At 36.3% G+C, this 14285-nt stretch overlaps 4 protein-coding genes across 4 annotated transcripts; 2 read left to right on the forward strand and 2 right to left on the reverse strand.

Annotated features, from left to right (window-relative positions):
- Window positions 1–318: 318 nt before the first annotated feature.
- On the forward strand, window positions 319–983 carry BO83DRAFT_324062 (uncharacterized protein; the record flags this gene model as incomplete). The annotated part of the gene is made up of 3 exons (XM_025527959.1): window positions 319–363; window positions 415–705; window positions 801–983. The coding sequence occupies 3 exons, from the start codon at window positions 319–321 to the stop codon at window positions 981–983; spliced, it is 519 nt and encodes a 172-aa protein (XP_025383237.1).
- A 297-nt stretch (window positions 984–1280) lies between these two features.
- BO83DRAFT_411953 (ACP S-malonyltransferase) lies at window positions 1281–2741 on the reverse strand. Its single transcript, XM_025534360.1, has 2 exons — window positions 2479–2741; window positions 1281–2423 (listed from the first exon to the last, which is right to left on the reverse strand). Exons 1-2 carry the CDS (start codon window positions 2633–2635, stop codon window positions 1375–1377), a joined length of 1206 nt encoding a protein of 401 aa, XP_025383238.1. The 5' UTR covers window positions 2636–2741; the 3' UTR covers window positions 1281–1374.
- A 516-nt stretch (window positions 2742–3257) lies between these two features.
- BO83DRAFT_382654 (putative nuclear pore complex subunit Nup133) lies at window positions 3258–7968 on the forward strand. The gene is made up of 4 exons (XM_025532277.1): window positions 3258–3698; window positions 3771–3840; window positions 3893–7207; window positions 7264–7968. The coding sequence occupies exons 1-4, from the start codon at window positions 3378–3380 to the stop codon at window positions 7596–7598; spliced, it is 4041 nt and encodes a 1346-aa protein (XP_025383239.1). The 5' UTR covers window positions 3258–3377; the 3' UTR covers window positions 7599–7968.
- Window positions 7969–8047: 79 nt separating this feature from the next.
- BO83DRAFT_323976 (uncharacterized protein) lies at window positions 8048–8524 on the reverse strand (the record flags this gene model as incomplete). The annotated part of the gene is made up of 2 exons (XM_025527955.1): window positions 8048–8297; window positions 8361–8524. Coding segments are annotated over 2 exons (414 nt in total), but the record flags the coding sequence as incomplete, so codon positions are not given.
- Between the last annotated feature and the right edge of the window lie 5761 nt (window positions 8525–14285).

Consider the following 14285-nt stretch of genomic DNA (forward strand, 5'->3'; position numbering starts at 1 on the left):
AAAGAAAGATGGTTTTAAGCTTTGAATTTGAACGATGGTTCAAGCGTATGTATCAATCAATGCATCTCTTCTGCCAGTGAAGAATATTTAAAGAGGTGGCTCGAACATGTGGCTGATCCGCATGTGGATTACGTTAGTGAACTAGTATGGGGTTGTTCATGGGTGGGTTAGGTATCATTGACATAACTGGCTCAGCGCCTACCTTCTCCGAAACACAGAAGCCAGGAGATCTCGAGTCCCAAGAACGATGAAATTGATGATTTTTATCTGAATTCAGTGGGATTGATTTCTTCAGCAGGCCATAACTGACCTGGAGCTATGGCTTTGCCTAAGATTGCCTGTATCGGCGTCATTGGGAAAGCTGTGAGTCTTCATATCCTTCATCTGCTGCGCCAGTCTTAATGTATGAATCAGGACAATCCACTCCACGTGTCGCTGTTCCCTCCCTATGTGGAGTCCACTATTGAGTTCTCTTTTATATTGAATTCCTGCCTTGATATCTTTGAAATACGCCGCAAACAGACGTCAATTGACCAAGATCTTGGCCTTTTGCAGGCTGTGGACGAGAGACTTGCAGCATATGGCTGGCTTTCTACTACGGGGGTAAAATTCCTAGTTATAGTTGACTTGATTGGGCAGCCCATCAGTGATGAAGATCCTAAAGGTTCCACCAAGTCGGGGTTAAGGGAATTTGACCTAAAAGCAGTACGTTTTTGTGTTTTTCTCCTGCATTCGAAGTTCTACATGTTGAACAATCCACAAGATCTTGGGCTTCAATCACTGATGGTGCCCACCTACAGGTTTTCCGAACTCTCCAAACAGCATATGTGCAGTTGCTACAGAATCCGTTTCATCGACCGGACGAGCACATGGCCACAGCGAAAGCCGTGTCATCTTGCAGTTCGCAGATCACAGATCAGAGGTTCATTAACGAGGTCAACCGAATTGGAAACTCATGGGTTCCGATTGTAGCCTCCCTTTAAAAAAAGACCATGAACCCATGCTATGTGCAAACAACCTACCGCTCTACACGTTATCTTCGAAGAATCTCGATTTTGAAGATCACTTGTACTTTTGATGGCTCCCACCCTTGGTATCCTCCAATAATAATGGGTATAACACGCACAGGATTCGGTATAGCATTCACTGATGTACGGCACTCGTAGGAGACATCTATCGACCGCAAAGTATCAGTTGATAGTATCCAATGTTTACCCAGTGCTTTGTATAACTCTACATTGTGTACTATGATAAGTGTCCAATACGTGATAAGAGGATTGAGTCAAGTCGATTTGACCAATCTGGTCCTTCTGGGATGGGTATATAGTGAAAACACAGCTTGTGGGGCAAAGCATCTCGCCCGATTCATCCATTTCAATCATGTGGAGGGTCACTCTCAGTCTTGTCCAACGCAGAAAGGACATTTGCAATCTCCAAGGGGTCAGATATAGACCAAACACCGCCGCCTTTCACCATAACCTTACCGACCTCTTTCCCAACCAGATTTCTACCGACTTTCCCAGGTCCGATGCCGATCCAGCGTGTTACTGCATGCGTCTGATCTAGGTATCGAATACTGTCCCACCATTTTACCGTATCGACACACTGCTGTGATAATAAATACCTGAGTTCTTCCTTGGAATTGAACGGTAAGCCCGAAACGTTGGAGATACATGGCATTCGTGCTGGGAAATTGATATTCATATGTTCAAGGGCACATTTCATGTAGTTGGCTGCTGGTATCATAATGGGACTGTGAAAGGGACTTTCGCATCTCAGTCTCACCGCACGGGGATCGTGTCCTCCAAATTGACGAAGCTGGATAAGCAGAGCCTTTATTTTTGCAATATTGCCGCTCAGTACAATCTGATTTCTTGAATTGATATTTGCCACCATGACTTGTTGAAATGCCTTGTACCATTGGCTCGAATCATCTTTCAGACTCGATGGGCCAAGGCCAATGAATTCGTAAATGGTAGAAAGCAATTCACTCATGTGTTCGGGCTCACAGACAAGTGCTATCATGCCAAATTCATCGCCTGATCTCTTGATAGCAGCTCGCGTGCACTCGGACATTATCTCTGCACGCCGTCTCACCAACTTCAGTGCATCGCTAAAATCGAGATAACCTCCAGCAACAAGTGCTGAGAACTCCCCCAAGCTATGTCCAAGTGTAGCATCCACTCGTGAGGTCGTCATGAAGCCGAACTCCTCTTCAAGTATTCGAAGGATTAGTATTGACGTTGCCATTATAGCCGGCTGACAATTTTCGGTTTTATCGAGCTCCGAATTTGGTCCTTCGGAGATGATGTGAGACAGTTTGAAGCCCAGGATCGAATCCATTTCGTCTAGGAACATGCTGGATATTTTTGGGAACCTCTCAACCCAAGAACTTGCCATTCCCACACGCTGTACACCATGACCTACGCGGTAAAGGCGTCAGAACAAAGGCGAGTCCAAAATACAGGGTATGCAAACCAGGAAAGAAGAGAGCAGTGCGCAAGGCTGTCTCTGCGGTAATGGGGCTGGCATAATCTCGTTGGAAACTAGGTTTTAGCTGGGTACGACAATGAGCATGGTATCGGGGTGCTTTTATGCCAAAAGATAGTCTTGATTTCGATGATAATGCAAGCATGTTTTGTAGGCCTTAGGAAGATAAATGCCCTTGCTGTTATCGCAGGACATAGCCTTCAAATGCCATCGGCAAATGTTGATATTTCTTACAAATGAATTTGCGCTGCCTTCAAATGTAAGTGCAGCAACAGTAGCCGTCGCAGGAACAGAAGGGTTCTTGTGTAGTCACGTGATTTTGAGTACCGACAGCCCCAGATGGTGTCAGTGATAATGGGGATTCTGTACTAACCTTCAAGATTTCGGAGCTGTTGAACGCTGGGTATGTAGATTAATGGGTATGTATCATCTGGCTATGTATTACTGGACTAGTCACCGTTATTAGAAGTGTCAGGATGTAAGAACGGGATGAAGCTACAGTGTCTACATAGTATCACAATTCTTTCTGAAATTCCATGTTTTTAACAAAAATAGTACTATCCAACAAGTATAAACAGGGACTGAAGGGTGTTTACATCACTAATCAGGTAAGTGCGATTCTGTTTAGGAGAACTGGCTCTGCAGGTATCTATGGGTGTCTGGTATCCTATCAGAACTGCTGACCGCCTTCGGAGTGAATTAACCTCCATACCTAGTACCTATCAATGTCGCTATTTAAATAATATATTGTTTACATATAAAATTTGAAATCATTCTCCATCACGACTGTGGCGTGTTACGGTTACTTTTCAGATGCGCGCTTCTGGGCCACGAAGTCTACACAGGGTCTTCTTAGTACGCAATTAGCTTGTGTCTGGTCCTAAAAAATGTTTGTACCTAAGACGCTTTCATCCGCAGCTTCTCAGCGCAACCCCCGGAGGCGTCAGCGTACGAACTCAGACGAATCACCAAAGCCTCCAAGTGCGAAAAGACAAAGATCTAATCTCCGTCAAAAAGACTTAGAACTAACGTCTCAAAATCTGAACAACAATCATACCAAGCTCGACTTTCAGGAACGCCAGCCGTCAACTTTATCTAACGAAGGCGTCGCAAATTCAGAAACTGCTCATTTCCACAGAAATATTCCTATACGAGCGATCAAAAGGCCTGAGAAGCGCGAGGATGAAGGTGAAGGAACAGTGGTGCTTGTACGTGGTTCTCGATCACTATCCAGTCTACAAGATCCTTGGATCACCCATCTGACATAGGTTTATGCATAGTCAAAAACGGAGTTCTACACCGTCACCCAGCTACCCACTTTGCCAGACCAGGTGCTTGGTTTACAAACAGGCGAGTACAGCTGACCCCTCCGCCACCGCAACTATAATAACACAGCATGCAGGGCCTTTCAGAGGTTCATTTGGAACTAGTCATGGATTTGCTTTAGCCTTAACCAAATCGCATGCCATTGTCTGGGCATATTCGACCACAACTCCATCGCCTTCTCCCGCAGATGTTTACACCCTTGCAATACCCGAGTCCTGCAAAGAGCCTGGTAACACTGCCCCCCTTGGGTTGCTCTTATCTACCGTTGCAGGCGGTGTTCCGGGGTTGATGGTGGTCATGCCATATACCGGAAAAATCATATACTGGGAAACCATATCAAGTGCTGCAACCTTAGCTTTCTCCAGGCAGAAGCACTCTGGCATCCAAGGCTGTATCCCTGGCTTGCTCTCGGGTGAGCACGCTACAGACGTCATAAATAGCGAGCCATCTGGTGTCGTTGTTATTTTCTCTACTGGAAGGGTTGCCCATATAACCATCAGAGACTGTCAAGGGAAGCCAGCAGTAACTGTCTCGTTCCTGAGAAGCCCCGCAGGTGGCGGTAGACCAGGTTTACTTGGAAGCTTGAGAAATGCTCTTGGGGGTGGCTTTTACAGAAAAGACATTGCCACAGTTCGAGCGGGCGAATCCCATCAGCGTGGACAACGCGATGTCGTAATCGCTACGTCTCAAGGTCTCTTTGAAATTTGGGATACCCACTGGAATAACGGTAGCATGCTCAAACATCAGCATGATGTATATGGTCTCTTGAGTGACGCACTTGGGCCTCTTATCGTGGGTCAAGCCGATGAGTATAGGTTAAAGGTTTTAGATTTTGTCTTGGCCGACTGCAAAAACACTAATGCTCGTGACGGGCCCAATTCCTCGCTGATAACAGCGGTTGTGGCTTCTGTCTCACATTCTGCCCCCGGCATCGTTCGGGACATGTTTGTCGTACAAATGCGATTTTCGGACGATGTGCAAGTCTTATCTACTAATACGATTGATTTTCATGGACTACGCACCCATCTCGACTTCCCGCGTGTCAGGTTGTTTGTACCAAGTCCCGGGCATACCGCTTTCATTGTTGTTGGGCAGTCAATTGTGTTGTTATCATTGACCATTTCCGAACACCCTACTATTACTCAGGATGCGGTTTCCGTAACTCAGCAAGGGCGGGCATTCAAGGATATTATTCCTTTGCGTTCTGGAGAGAGCTACGAGATTTTAGGAAGCGGATGTGAAAACCAGAGTGGTGAGGGCTCATTAGCCGCATGTCTGCTCATGGTTCGAGATTTTGGTATCATTCGTATTGCAGCTTTGCCGAGTGAAAGAACAAAGAGCAATGTTGATGTTGGCCGCATCACTGCGAAGCATAAAATTGAACAGGCTATATTCTATGGCACGATGACAAAAAACCCACTGAATCTTACAGGTGATGACGGAATAGGATTCCCAATCAGCGAGACGGAAAATGCTGCATTGGAAATATGCCAGGAATTAATGCGGTCTGCATCGGAATTCATTCCATCGAGTGGGATTTCCGTGGATCAAAATTTAAAACTGCGAGCGAAAGCACTCGACGACCTCGCCCTCTTGTTGACACAGCAAAATGAGACCATCCGCCGAGAAATCTGGTGGCAGTTACTTTGGAGTGCGGAGAAACTGGCTGCTCAAAGAGCTATGTGGAAGTTGGAAGACGAAGCCAGGAAATGCGCGAGCAAAAATTCAACACTGCTGGCGCACATAATCGGATTAATGAGCGAGAAGTTCAAAACGAAGATCGAAGAGCAGACCGGTGATTGCGACCCAGTGCGCCATTGGTTTTTATATGATACTTTTCAAATGGAACATATCGTGCCGTGGATCTTTAAAGCCATCAAGCCTCAAAAGGGAAGCTCTGCCAAACAGGGACGACGGATGTCGGAGCAGCTACTCGAGGCTAGTGATTTGTCCCTAGCAGTTCTGGAGACTGCGTTTCGTTATCGAGACGAGAATTCTAGCCGGTATGGTATTGGTGACGGCTATCTGGAGGACGGCATATTGACGGGTGACTACACTGGGCTTTCGGAGTTCTGGACTTCTCAGCGCTATTGTTACATCGAATTTGGACATCTGCTGGATCTGGAGCTTGATAGCTGCAGAGCTTGGATTCAGAAAACAACGATTGGGGTTGAGCTACCTGAAACTCAAACTGTGAGAAGGATTGCCAAAAATAGTTCTAGGCAGCTTCAGATTTTAGGGCTCATGCACTGTGAACGAGTCCGTTGGCTTTCGTCCCAAGAGAGTCAGAAACTTATCGACGAAAGTATTGCGACTGAACAGGCTCACATCAAGCAACGGAAATGGCAGCTATTCAAGTTGGCCGGAATAGGACATCTAGATGATGCCATTATGCTTGCCGAACAGTTCCGAGATATGGGAGCGCTCGTGGAGCTCATAATCGAGCTTCAGGACCAAACCAAGAGCCTTGTGACACATCAAGATTCGCCAAACAAAAATGCAGGTGCTGACGAGAACGCGTCTGAGCGGCTCAGTCAAAAGATATCCTTTTACTTTGAGAAATTCGGGGAATCTTGGGCCGATTCTTTTTTCTCCCGACAGATCTCCATGGGCCAATCTGGAATACTCTTTGCGATGAAAAAGTTTCAGCCCTTCGTCACTCAGTTCTTACGGAAACACCCAGCTTATCTGCGGCTGGGCTGGATTAATGATGTGATCGGCGAGAATGACTATGAGGGCGCTGCCCGATCCTTGGAGAAGCTTGCCACGAAGCATGAATCAGATATCTGGAGTCATCGTGTTGAGTTGTCTCTAGCAAAGCTTGCAAATCTTGCGGTCTGGGAGGAATCTCGAATGCCAGATAGTCTAGTCGTTCGCAAGAACGTCAGACGCTTGGAAGACTTTGCGGAGGTCGATGCCGTCCAAGAAGTGATATTCGCCTATGTCGCGCCCGCGTTACACAATGCAATCGATCAGAAGGCGGAGATTGATATCGCGATTGAACAATTTCGCAACCCAACAGCCGCGGATAGGCCTTCATTGCATGAGATATTTAGCGAGGCTCTGGCCAAGATTGTCACTCGACAAGTTCTTAGCTCGGATGAGTTAGTCGACCTGCTAACGCACATATACCTATCCCAGGTCTCTGATCAAGGTCAGGATGAAATCGTGGGGAAACAATTTTACCTAGCTTTGCGAATCATCCGACTCTCTTATGACCAGCGAGATCCACAGTATCATGCAGCACTACAGAAATTGGTGTGGAGAAGATGCATGATAGATAACAATTGGGAAAAATTGGAAGAGGCAGCTGAGGGATTGGGAATGGACACCGAAAGTTTTCTCTATGCCACAACACTCTCACGTACCCTTTGTTGGTGCCTCAGGGACGGTATGATACCGACTAGTGGGGAATGTCCTCAAGCATCTTACTAACTCTGTCCACAGGCCTTGATGAAGATTCTAACTACCCTTCTATATACGTCCCTAACGGCCCGCACGACGTGTTGCTAAGCGATTCTGACGCTGATCTTATTACAACACGTTTTCCACCTGAGCGTCGTGCCCGCATCTCTCGTGATCTCGCCAGGGAAAACGAAATCCTACTTCAACAGATCGAAAAAGGAAAGCTTGATTTCTGGTTCAGGAACCTTTTTGACTCAGCCAAGACTACGCGTCAAGAGCCTTCTGGGGTTTCTACCGAAGATGACAAGAATGGCAATGCGCATAATGAAACACAATACGATCCATCAACCGAGAAGGCACAGCTGAGTTGGCTCTAAGATGTTAGAACAACACTCTGCAATATCTGAGTTCTTGACTAGTGCCTGCACGCTATAAATGAGCTCAGTTGGTTGCAAACATGCTTCTCTTCCGCCCTTTTATACATTCTTAGTAATCCTTTCCTGGCGCTGATATGTTTTCAGTATCTTCTAGCAATGCAATTGTCTGATAGTTGGCCTCCGTAGTTTAGGGCGAGGCTGCGGCATCTTTTTATTCACATTTAAATGATTTCTTGAATGCATATTTAAATGATTTCTTGAATTAGAGCAAGGCACCTGAATTGCACATGCAGTCAAACTACTATCTCATCATATTTCCTAGCAGGGGTCTTTGACAAACTGAAGATCGTCACCTTTGTGATACAAAGCTCTTGCTGGTTTACCGTGTCTGTGCAGGATCACTCTTGAAGAATCCTCATCTTGATCCCTAGTTACCTCGCCTGATGTAGCTATGGCTTGTTCGAAAGGAGTTCACTACCTTCAGTGATATCACTGCTGATGCTATCAACTTTTCTTACCATGTCGTCGTCCGCGGGAAGGGCATCGGGCCCATGCACGGTCTCTTCAAAGACTGGCTCTGGTTCAACGGCTTCAAACTTTGTCTTGAAGTCCGCAATCCCCTGGGCGCTACTGTTTGAGTGACGTCGTGTGTTTGTAAACTTGTAGCCATAGTCGTGCACTTCATCACCAGAGCGGCCCCTGGAGGAGGGTCACTGGATATTCCCATGGGCCATGATGGAGACGCCAGACTACTCAACTTACCAGTTTCGTTTTCCGCCTCCATCTTTCTTTGTCTTCCGGGGATCGGCATCCACCGGTCCTGACTTGGCAAAATAGCGGGGAAGACTCTCTTGACCTAGAGCTCCCCCTTCGTGCAATGCTGAATGATCTAGATCGTTGGTTTTGTGAGACCGCGTCACTAGGGAGTTAACTATTGAGTGCGAAGTACAACCAAGCCTGGCTTTTAGGTGTGCATCCAAGATACGCACACCAAATATCACTAGTGGTATGCGGACATGTCGAGAGATGCTTACTCTTCATGGAGGTGGACTTTCTGCGTTCTTTCGATCGAGGAAACTAGGCACATAATCAGTGATTTTCATCGAGCGAATGCAAGTCATTAATATACATACCTTGCTCGATATGAGAGATCGGCCCTATTCAATATGTCTGTAGACTTTAATGAATAGTTAACATAAAGTGCCCGGGGCTTGCCTATTACAAGCCCGATACCTACTTTAGCGGCCCACGGTTTCCAGTGGATATGAAGCGATTGGTTTGTTAGACAGTAATATGTGATGTTGGAATAGGTAATATGTTACTGTATGAGACTAAGGATATTGTGATTAAGCATTGGACAAAAAGGCACTTCGTACTACTTTGTACAACACTCGCAGAGGTGGGGTCAGTCTTTATATGCAAATGTGTACGGAGTACCAGCTGTATCATTGTACTATATAGGTGTCAATCACCAGAAGCATGTGACCAGGAATATATTGTTTGTATGGTGAACTTATGACCTCATTGACTTGTAATGCGTTGATGAGCCAAAGGTACTAGTGCTGTAATCACCCGTAAACATTAACTTAATTGGACAATGCATGCATCAAGGGCCCACATAAGTGGGACTCAACTCCATGCAGGGTACTGAAGCTGAGTGTCACGATCCGCTAGCGCCTGGTGCGCTTCAGGAGTACTAACCACTCGGCTATCCGGTTAAAGACTAAAATACTGAGTTTGTTGACTCAGAACGCGCATCACTTGTAAGCTTGCAGTCAATACTAAATGTGAGGAGTTTCCGGAATCTTGCACTGAGCATATAGACCTGTGTGAGTATATTATTCAAGCAGGAAAAGAAATGGTATAAATCCTGAAAGAATATATAGTTCAAAAAATAAAATCGTCTAACTAGTATAAAATTATTTGAAAATTTAGTATATTTGTTGATTACTATCATTAAATTATATTTAATGTCTGAGAACTATTTAAATCTTTCTAAATTCTTATAATTAGAGCAGGGCAGCTGACTCACTGTGACCCAGCAGGTCATGTATGTAGTATAGAATCATAAATTATATAAGTTAGATAAGATTTCATAATTTATTTTATCTTATATTCTATTAGCTCTTATAGTATTACAGAAGATTAGTAATCAGTTTAGAATAGAAATATAATTAGTGTCGGCTGGAAATCACTTTTACCTTACTAATTGAATTCTTACCTATTTATATGAAAACCCTCGTTCCCATGAATAGCTAGAATTATTACATGTCCTATATAAAATTATATGAAATACCTGATACTCACAGAATAAATTAGACTTATTTTTTATAAATCTAATATTCTCTTCTTTTATATATGATTCTTGTATTATTCTGATTAATTAATTAGAATTTCTTTATTTCCTGACTAAATTAATAATTCATGACTCTAATTTAGATTTATTTACTACAGGCAGTAAATTAAAGATAAATAAAATCTATATTTTTTATTTAAGATTCTTAGACTAAGTCTTCTAAATTATCTAAATTATTTAATTTATTTATTATTTATTTAAGAATTTATTTTCTTTTATTTAAGCAGCAAGATTACTTTTTTAAATGAATTTATTAATTATACTTATCTTTATATATTTTATAAATTAATATCTAGTTTCTTATTTAGGACTAGTATCACATGATTTAATTATATTATTATATTATAATTATTACCTACCCGTATCTCCTTTAATTAAGTAATTAAAGAGATATTATTATTTATATTTTTTTATATTAAATTATTTATTTTTTTAGTCTAATAATTCTAAGTTATTTGATTTTTATTATTTCTAAAATTTCTTCTAAGAATCTGATAATCATAAGCCCAGCTTATCTCTATTAAAAGATTTATCTAAAAAATTAAATAATAAGTATTCATAATGAAAATAAAAATAAATAAGTTTATTAATCAGTTAATTATTTTCTGTAATTAACCAGGATGAATTAAAAACATCAAAATCCTGGCTGAAATAAAATAAATATAATAATATATTAATTTTAATTTTTAAGATTAGCCAGCAATACGAAAATAATTAAATAAACTAAAAATTTGATAAATTAAATAAATAATTTAAATAATAATTAATTTATTTATTAATAAATAAGAAATTTATTATAATTATATAAAAGATTATAGAATCTCTTTTAAAGAATATTAAGTAATTTTTACTAAAATATTAATACTTTTATTAATTATATATAATTCATTGCTCTAATTCTACAAACAATTAATTTTAAATATTAATAATATATATAAAATTCTTTAAATATTAAAGAAGAAATTAACACGTATTATAAAAAAAATATAATTTAATTTAAAAATATTATTTATTATAGATATTATCCTGTTTAAGTCTTGAAATTCATTATTTTTATAAAAATTCTATATTCTGAATATAAATAAATATAAATATTAGAAGTTTAATAATTTTTATATATATAATATAATTTCTTAGAGTCAATTTCAAATCTTTTACTAATATTTTTAATAATATGGTCTGGAAAAATGATTAAATTAAATAAAAATTTATTATTAATTTCTGATTGTTATAAGATGACTTATAGATGCAGAAAATTTAATAAAAATTATAAATAAAAATTAAAATCTTTATTAAATATTATAAATATAATCTTTGAAAATTAAATTAATAATTTTACTAATTTAACTAATTATTTAAAATTAGTAAAATAACTAAAATACTTTTATAAATTAAAATTAAATAATAGTATCTACTTTTTTAATAAATCTTTATATATAAATTAAATAAAATAATCTACTTATTAAAAACTAGACCCATAAATTATTAAAAAATTTAAAAAAAATTTTTAAAAGTAATAAATTTTAATATATCTTTAAAAAATAAAGAAAAAATTTATAAAAAATAATAAAAAATTAAATAATTTATTTATTTTTATAACTTTATAAATATATTCTTCAAAATCAAAAAATTTAATAAATTATTAAAATAATTAAATTTTTAATATAAAATCTGATACCTATATCTATAATAATTAATAATATAAATATTAAAATATAAAAATTTAATATAATTTATTTTATTCCTACTTTTTACCTATAAAATAAACTAATTAAATCTTAATTAAAAAATATTATATATATATTTTATTTTTATTTAATTATTATCTCTGCCGGCAAAGTAAAAGAAGGAAATTTATATTTAAATTTATAAAAATTAGTAGATTTATAAATTTAAAAAAGAAAATAATATTTTATTTATTAAATAGAATAAAATATAAAAATTTAATTAAAATTATTAAATTTTTTAAATAGAATTTAAGCTAGCAAATAAATTGAAAAATAAATATTTAATTAAATATATAAATAATATAAATTTTGGTTAATTAAAAAATAAAACTTAATTTTTATACTAGTATTTAAATTATCCAGATAAAGAAATTATAAAAAATATTAAAAAATTTATTCTAAATTTTTATTCAAATATTTCTTTAAAAGTAAATAAATTTAATTTATATAAAATATATCAAATAATAAATTTAAATAAATAAACTTTATAATAACTAATATAAATAAATTAAATATTTTTTAATTATTTATATTAAAATCTTATTTATATGCCTCCAGGTATAAAAAATAAATAATATATAAATTATATATATTATTTATTTATAAAATATTATCTAGACTAAATTTTAATAAATAAATCTAATATTTATTCATCTTTAATATAAATAATATAATTTATTAAAAATTAATTTAAGATTAATTTTTAATATTCTTATTTAAATAAAGATCTTAATTTATTTAGTTATTTAATATTTTATAAAAAAGTAAATATTGTAGTTATTTAAAATCCTGAGAATTAATCTAAATAAAATATTTTTATAAAAAAAACTAAAATCTTAATTTCTTAAGAAATAAGAATTTTAATAATAAATTTAGAATTATCCTATTTTCTATGGCTAGAGGCAGCAGAGGCACTAATATATATATTAGATAAAATATTAAATAAAATAAATAATAAGAAAATCTTATATAATAAATTATATAAATATCTAAATAATTTATTTAATTTTTTTATATAGATTATTTAATCTAATAAATCTTAAATAATATAACTGTTACGGACCCCTGCTAGTTAATCTACTAGTAAGGCGGACTCGCCAGGCAGAAAGCGCTGATAAGGACAGCGCTCGGGCAAAGCCAAGTTGTTATTTAGTATAATTCCTGATTACCTTTACGACGCCCAGAACGGCCACGCATCACATGACCACGGTATACACACGGATCTATGGTATACGATATACTATCCTGGTCTACAACTACTATGGCGGTATACAACAGACCTAATAGTATATAATAAGATATACAGAGAATAAAATATATAAGAATATTTTTTTATATACTTAGCTAGTTCTATTCTTCATGCTCAATAATACTATCTTTAAATAACCATATATTTAGGAAGCTTAGTAATAGAATACTTATCTATACTTACTTATAAATAATTATATAATATTATCTGGCCTTACTTCTCTTCTTATATTCAAGACTAGTTATTCTTAAATAATTATTAGTTTAATACCTCCTCGATCCAGTTCAACAGTACGTATACCAGTAAAGCTAAGTTAACAGGGACAGGAAAGTAATTCTAAAGTTTAATATATTAAATACCAGTCAGTATAAGTATTTACTAGTTATAATCATCCATTATATTAACTACTTTAAGTTCACTATATATTCCGCAGCAGGGCTCCAGTGCCCAAGAAAAAGAGTAATAGCAAGATTTAATAATATAGAAATTAATAAATATAATTAGCTAGTTATAAGAAAGTATTACTACTTTAAAATAATAGAATCAGTTACTCAAAGATTAATTAATAGTTAAATCTATTAAAATCAGACTATTGAAATTATTTAATAATAATTAATCAAAGCTTAAGACTTTCTTGATCCAGTTAGACTTATATCTTAATATAAATAAAAAGAAACTTAAGAATAAGATTAATAAGATCTTCTTTATATTTATTTATTTAACTAGAACAGTATTCAATTAGTTCAAGCTATTTATCCGCAATTACCAGGAAAAACCGGTAAAGAATCAGAATAATAATACTAAATAAATTTTTACTAGTTATACCAGATTCAAGAAATACCTCAAATAAATATTCAGAAATATTAATACAGTATAAAATACTGAACAAAAACTATAATAACTTAAATAAATAAAATTAGTATTTAAGTATATCTTTAAATTCTTATAAATTATTAATTACTTAAACTGGAACGAAAACACCTACATCACACAATTTAAAAAAAAATTTAAAATAAAAATCTAAAAAAAATTTATCTGGCAAGAATAACTAGATATATTACAGTAAATAATTATAATAGCAGTCAAGATTAATAATAAGTTGTATAAATATAATATAAAATAAAAAAAAGACTAATAAACTAGTAGATCTATATTTTAATAAAATAATTAATAAGATTATTAAACTAATAATAAACAGCCAGTATAGCCTAGAAGTCTAGAATACAAGAATTCTTATAAATTAAAATTAATAAAGTTAGATATAATATAGTATTAAACTTAATAAAATAGAGTCTCCAAGAAGAAGCTCAAAAGATATAAAAAAAACTATTTATATTTTAACTATAATAAAACAG

The sequence above is a fragment of the Aspergillus eucalypticola genome (assembly GCF_003184535.1).
Source record: "Aspergillus eucalypticola CBS 122712 chromosome Unknown BO83scaffold_36, whole genome shotgun sequence".
NCBI classification, from domain to species: Eukaryota; Fungi; Ascomycota; class Eurotiomycetes; order Eurotiales; family Aspergillaceae; genus Aspergillus; species Aspergillus eucalypticola.

Coding starts and splice junctions, on each gene's coding strand:
- BO83DRAFT_411953 (XM_025534360.1), bottom strand. CDS start 2,635: ATGCTTGCATTATCATCGAAATCAAGACTATCTTTTGGCATAAAAGCA. Junction 2,424..2,478: donor CACTGCTCTCTTCTTTCCTG/GTTTGCATACCC, acceptor TTTACCGCGTAG/GTCATGGTGTACAGCGTGTG.
- BO83DRAFT_382654 (XM_025532277.1), top strand. CDS start 3,378: ATGTTTGTACCTAAGACGCTTTCATCCGCAGCTTCTCAGCGCAACCCC. Junction 3,699..3,770: donor GTGAAGGAACAGTGGTGCTT/GTACGTGGTTCT, acceptor GTTTATGCATAG/TCAAAAACGGAGTTCTACAC. Junction 7,208..7,263: donor TTGTTGGTGCCTCAGGGACG/GTATGATACCGA, acceptor CTCTGTCCACAG/GCCTTGATGAAGATTCTAAC.